Source organism: Carettochelys insculpta, chromosome 2 (genome assembly GCF_033958435.1).
Source record: "Carettochelys insculpta isolate YL-2023 chromosome 2, ASM3395843v1, whole genome shotgun sequence".
Lineage (NCBI taxonomy): Eukaryota > Metazoa > Chordata > Testudines > Carettochelyidae > Carettochelys > Carettochelys insculpta.
The window spans coordinates 67,432,072-67,438,800 of NC_134138.1; the positions used below are offsets into that span (position 1 = coordinate 67,432,072).

Genomic DNA, 6,729 nt, shown 5'->3' on the forward strand with positions numbered 1-6,729 from the left:
CGATTTGAAAGCACAGCTTTTGGAACGAAAGCTGCCTGTGTAGATGAGGCCTTTGGAAAGGACTGCCTCCCTGGACTTCAAAAGCCCAGTCTTCCTGAAACCAAATAGGAAGAAGGGGCTTTCAAAGTGAGGGAGTCCTTTCGAAAGGCCCCATCTACACGTGTGGCATGCATTCCGAAAATGGCACTTTCGAATCATGCACGGGTGCCCTTATGCTAATGAGGCACTGCATATTCATGTAAGTGCTTCATTAGCATCTTCCAAACTCACTCATTAACATGCCCCTTTCGAAAGGGAGCGGCCAATGTAGATGCGGCTAAGGAAACACAACCTCTTGCTTTCTTCTAATTGGAGACTGAAAAGAAGAGGGGATATTGCTCAGAAAACCTCCTCTCTCAGATTTTAGGATTGTCACATAGCTGTCATATTATGAAGTCCACATTAATTAGAGCTTCATGAAAAGAGCCTTTCAAAACTCACCTGGTTTCATTACCTGTCTCCCATTCAGCCCAAACTAAGAGCATTTTTGAAGAGGTCCTAGACCCAGTCTCAAATAAACATGGGCCAGTTTATAGTTTTATACAGGGCCAAGAGGTAGATTGGAGCTGTAGAAGTCATCTCCAGGCAAGTTAGCTGTGCTCGTGGAACATATTTGTGACACAAAACACCTCAGAAATCACAATGACACCCTGTGATCCCCATATTCGTCATTCAGATGTAGCTGTAATATTTGGTGCAAAGCATGCCATGTATGGTGTTATATGAAAACTCATAATCCACTGAACCTCATTGTTCTCTGCAAGTACATGCATCATTAGTGTATATAAAGTTACGAGACTGTGCTGTATGGCTGTTACAGTAATATGCTCTGAATTTTCTAGTGGCATGCAAAGGATCTTTGCCCTCATTGGGGTTGACCACCCCTTACTCAGCTGTTTGAGTCACCTATGTAAGCCCCAGAAAATGGGAACTGCTTCATCACTGTGAGTCAGCAAGGCCCACCAGGATATGCCTGGGTTGGTGTCTGCCAGGCACGTGAGCCAAGGGTATAAAACAAGGGGCAATATCATCAGGTCTTGGCCCTTCTCCTCCCTACACTGAACACAACCAGTATGTCAAAAAGATGAAGATCATCTGAGGACACCAATCCAGGCTTCCTGGGGAAGTCTGTGCATTAAGGACTGTAACAACCAGTCAGGTGAGAACATTGCTTGAGCTAAATACTGCCTAGTATAATAAGGTTTAAGATTTAGATTGTACGCTTATTTTCTTTGGTAACCATTGCTATCCTTCTAGGCCTACCACTTATACTCTATCTTTCTATACTTTATAAACCTGTTTTATATGTTACGTAAAACAAGGTATTTTGCTTGCATTTCATTGGAATTCTTTTTTCGGTTAGAAAGGTTAGTGTGTGTCCTGGGGAAGGGAAGACTGGGTTATAAATGTACACGGGTCAGGCTTGTGAAGTTTGGGGAAACTGGCTGGTGCTTTCCCCTTTGTGACTCATGCGAGGCTTTCGGTGCTTTCATGCAGCCTCCCTGGGTGTGGGACTCCACATGCTGTTGTGCCGAAAACAGCTCCTGGAGCGATTTGCTGCTTGTCACTAGCAAAGTATTCTGAGAAAGAGCCCAGGCTGGAGAGTTAAGGGAGCACAGCAATAGCCCAGTTCCGGTTACATCCTGGGCATCCCATCACGATATTAAAGGCTTTTTACGAAGCTATTACCCTGGCTACATTACTGCCCCTTTGGCTTGATTGCCATTCTTGGCCTAGCTGTATTATTTCTGTTTGGAAAGAAAACTGATGATACTCGAGAGGTTGATATTTCTCTGGTGCGGTCTTTTTATCGGCAAAAATATAGACTTAGTCTTGTTTCTCTGAGTACAGTGGACACAAAGAACAGCTGGCAGTACCCTTCCTTTCGAAGCTCGCCTGTGTAGCCAGCACTCTGTCTGAAAAGAAACGCTTTTTCTTGACTTCCTCTCGGAGTCTTGTTACCCGTGTTTCTTTTACGGTCTGCTTGCTTTCTGCCACTGCCGCACAAAGCTGCACTCCAGTCTGTAGTAGCAGCAGGCATCCTTCAGTCTGCATAGACTACGGATCGCGCCCTTTACAGTTTCATTTGAGGACTTCATTTACAGCGTCTACTGTGACTGTGAAGACCCACACGAGAGTGACCGTCCTTGCTGCACCTTGTGGTTTTGAAATTAGAACTAGGTCAGACCAAGAGCCATCTGCTAGCCCAGCATCAGGTTACCCAGGGGGAGTGAACCAAGCAGTTAGTTGTTAATTCAGGGAAAGTTAGACACCAGTTATGTAATAACCTCCATTTAGTACCCACAGTTGCAAAGTACAATGGGAAACGTGTTACCACAGTAACCTGGTGCATTTGTAACACTGACAGGTGGAACGGAACCTGGGACCTCTGTGCATGAGCCTCTCTAGCCCAAAGTCTCATTCAGGTACACGGGTGGGTAAAGCGGCCGGGCCCTTGCAGGGCTAGGGCTTTGCAGTAATCCAACACAGAACCAGGAGAGCCCCTCACCCTAAGATCTGAAGTCAGTCTGCAGGCCCGAGTGCTGCCCATTACACCATGGGAGCTGCACTGAAAGCAGGGCAAGGGCATCACCTGCCACTCTGGAGCTGGGGGAGGCTCTGCGTGCTGTCCACGTACCCATTACTCTTTTGGGCCATAAGTGCTCCAGGGCTGGGGGGGGCCTTGTGCTCTGGTGGGGCCACCTACTACCTACCCACCCTGCGCTCTGGGGCTTGGGGAGGGGATAGTGACTGCAGAAGGGGGACATCTAGGCTGAGAAAGGATGAGGGCAGGACAGACAGTGACTTAGGTGGAAGGGATGAGCCTGGCCAGGGACTGGTCTTCCTAAGCTTGTGGTTCGCCTATCGCTGACAGTTGTGTTGCAAAATCAGGTGTAACTCTCTAGCTCTAGTTGAGTTTTACTTTGAGTTCTTGGGATCGTTCAAATTACCAACACGCATTAATGTTTGTAAGGCATTGTGAAGATGTGCTGCCTCAAGGTATATAACTTTAATGACTCATTTAATGCTGCAGTTTTGGCTTTCTCTGAATGATGCAATATCCTTAACATTGGACAGTCATCTCCCATGAATAACACTTTGCTTTAAACTCAGTTTTTCATCCAATAGTCTGAAAGGGCTTTGCAGAGATCACTGTGTCTGACCATGCAAAGTGTATAGAGAGGGAGACTGAGGCATGGCAAAGCTAAGATCTGAGCTTGCAGGTTTGAGTGTCTAATGTTGGGCACCTAGACCTGTATTTAGCTATGTAAATAAATGACCTTATTTGAGAGGTACTGAGCACCTGCGGCTGCCACAGAAAATCAGGCCACTAGTTAGATGTCTTAATATGGATTTAGGTGTCTAACTTTAGCAACATCTATTCAAAAATTTTGGTCTGTTATTGTGGCCACGGTTATACAAAAAAGACAGTAACAGAGGTAGGACTAGATCTGGATTCCCCTGACTGCCAGGTCCATGCTGTAACCCTTAGACAGTGCTGCCTTTGCTAAAACACATAATTCTTGCTCACCACACTGTGACTGTATCTTCAGGAAAGAAATAGTTACATGTATATCTAAACCATGACACAGTGCTCAGCTGCCAGAGTTCCACCAGCACAGAAGGCAGGAGGTATATAAGCTGCAGTTAAAATAATGCATGCACCATTAAATGGTTATGGCTCCAGTTCCACCAAGTTCATGAAGTGAGAGGGAATTCACAAGCATCCCTCCAGCCTTTTGCCTCGTGAGGTTTGTGTTTGCAAACAGTGCAAGAGGGGGACAAAACCAATTGAACAGCATGAAGGGGATTTTCCAGAATTTATATAAATAAGCTATGAGTTGTTTTTGAAGCTGCCGTCCATGCAGAAGTATCTGATGTAATGAACAAAGACCCTGCCTCAAACAAGCCTAGATTTCACTGAATAAGGACTGATTAAATTCACAGGTCTTTTGCAAATAAAACACTCAATTAAATACCTGGGCAGAAAAGTTTAATTGATAGAAAATTTACCAGTGTCTCTGAAAGGAGTGGTTCTCAACCCGCAGTACTTGTACCCCTTGGGGTACTCAGAGGTCTTCAGGGGGTGCATCAACTCAGCTAGCTATTTGCCTAGTTTTACAACAGGTTTACATAAAAGCATCATTGAAGTCAGTACAAGCAAATTTCACACAATGACCGCTTCGTATTTTACACACTCAGGCTTAAGTACAATATTTACATTCAGATTCATTTATCTTATAATTTTACAGCAAACATGAGAAGGTAAGCAATTTGTCAGCAACACTGTGTTACAACACTTTTGTATTTTAAGGTCTGATTTTGGAAGCAAGTAGTTTTTAAAAGTGAGGAGAAACTTTGATCTTGTGTGCTCCCATCAGACTCTTGAAATGCTACACTTCTCTGAAAAGGTGGAGAACCACTGGTTTAAACAAATGTGTTGCAATGGTAGACAAAAATTTTGTGTGTCTGAAAATTGTAGGTACTGGGAATACTTATAATTTTTTTAAAAGGGGATACTTTATAAAAAAAGGTTGAGAAGCACTGCCTTAAAACAGTTAACCTGTTTCATATCTTTCTGGACAGTGCAGGGTAGTGTCCATATTTTCCCTAATCTGAGGAAATACTTTATCATTTTAATTATGTTGCTGATGCCCAACCAGTACATGGTGAATACCTAATCAGTGTGTCTCATGACAATAACCTCGCATGTTTTCAGCTTATTTGTGAGCCACGGGCCAAATCACTGCATGCATTCGGTCACTGCAGGCAGCAATCAATTTACAGGACCAGAGGAAAGGAACTGCATGAAAGGGAAGTCACAGCACAGGCAAACATACAGCTGCTTGAATAACCACTGAAGTATGAATGAATCATGGAGCTGGACATCAGTGACTCACTTATGTCAGGAAAACAGTGACAGCCATGAAAACAGCAGAGAGAAAACTGAACACTTTTTTGCTTGATGAGGGATAAAACATGCTAGCAGAAAGATGCTTCTGTAAGGATGAAATGTGCTTCTGCTAGAAGATGTTTCTGTGAATGGTCCACAGAATTTAGGAGGTAAAAACAGTGCCATCGCTGCCTGCATGAGTCTTCCTGTCCATGCTCCGAGAATAAGCAGCTGAGTGCCCACGGTTGCATCTTGTAAGTGCAGATTAGATTTGTTCCCGCCCCGAATACTTTTTCATGCTTTTACCTCGTTTCCTTTGATATAAGCAGTTATTGAGTTTAAACGATGTTGTTCAGAAAAATGCATACTGTGTTTTATCTGATATCTGTTTTTCAGATCATTAGATGTACTTCATGTTAATACACATTCATTCCTAAAACATTGTTTTGGAAATGTTCCCTATATTGATCCAGCATAAACTTACTCAACAGTGAAAGAATAACTTTTCATGGAATTACGTTGTTATATTTTATGTCATAAATCAGTCCATACATTTGTGAGCTTTGCTGTTTTGATCACCTATTCAAATTCTAAACAACCTCACATGGAATCAAGAACATTCACCTCACATTTTTCCTATGGAAATATTTCATTTAGCTACCTTGTCCAGGCATCTGCATGCATCAGCCTCAGAGCAACTAAAGGACACAGACGTGAGTACAATATAGTAGAACAAAGACAGGAGTTTATCACTTGACAGGATTTCTGTGCTGCTAAAACATTCTCTCTAAACGACAACACTGTCTATTACTCTGCTTTGACATGTACTCACATTTGGATGAAATCACAGTGGTGAACACTTCTAAATTTTCATCGCTGCAGCTGTAAATCTGGTGCATTTTCCACCTCTCTGTTCTGGCTGGCTATCGGCTTCATGCAACTGCTCTGAACTTCTGGTAAATAGGTTTCACTAATCCAGTCTGGCTCTGTGATCATTGTCCAGGTCTACAAAAGACAGATTGATGCTATGATCTCATCTCATTCCATATTCTTGATTGTAACAGTTTCTACTACCATCTGTCTTTATATAAATTCTATTAATGTAAAGAGTTAATGTAGCTGTTAGTTAAGCTTTTTGTCATATTAGTACCATTTTGTTTTGTGTGTTCTTATACAGTTTGCAATAGCCCCAGGAATAAAAGTGGCTAGCAAATAAGCAGGTCAGGTCTATTTTGTACAGCTGGTGAATTATCAAATCGGATATCTGTTTTTTTGCTACTAGGCAGTCTTTTATGATTTTTTTAGATTAAATATATATCTGTTGATACATGAAAGCATCTCCATGTAATGGGAATCCAGTGGTTGATAGAGGTAGTAAGAGAAGAATATTGTACTTCAAAGCATCTATAACTGCATATGTACAGACAATAGTGTCTAGAACCTTAGTATTTTGATCAAAGCTTTCAAACACAGGCACCAAAAGTTGGGAATCTCAATCCATATTTGAGCACCTTACTGAAAGGTTAATATCTAAAGGTGCTGAGCACACAATGATATCGGAAGAAGTCGTGACTCTTCGACAGTTCAGAAAAAATGTAAGTGTGTAACTTCAGATTTAGGTGCCTATATTTGAAAATGTTGGTCATAGATACTACAACCAATGGATGTATTAGAGATGCCTTGGGTAGGACTGCTAGAGCACTCAGCTAGCTCATAACAGTTATTCCTAATTACTATGCTACTACTCTGTCAGCCCATTGGGAGGCACCTTTGCTACCAGCATCTGAGTGTAATTG

The 6,729-nt window shown here is 42.4% G+C and overlaps 1 protein-coding gene across 1 annotated transcript in view; it reads right to left on the minus strand.

Annotated features, from left to right (window-relative positions):
* The window catches only part of VXN (vexin), a 28,603-nt gene extending 22,771 nt beyond the window's left edge, over positions 1-5,832 (minus strand). The window contains exon 1 of the mRNA XM_074985751.1: positions 5,766-5,832. Coding sequence (XP_074841852.1) covers positions 5,766-5,832 — 67 coding nt within the window. The remainder of the gene's footprint in view (positions 1-5,765) is intronic.
* Between the last annotated feature and the right edge of the window lie 897 nt (positions 5,833-6,729).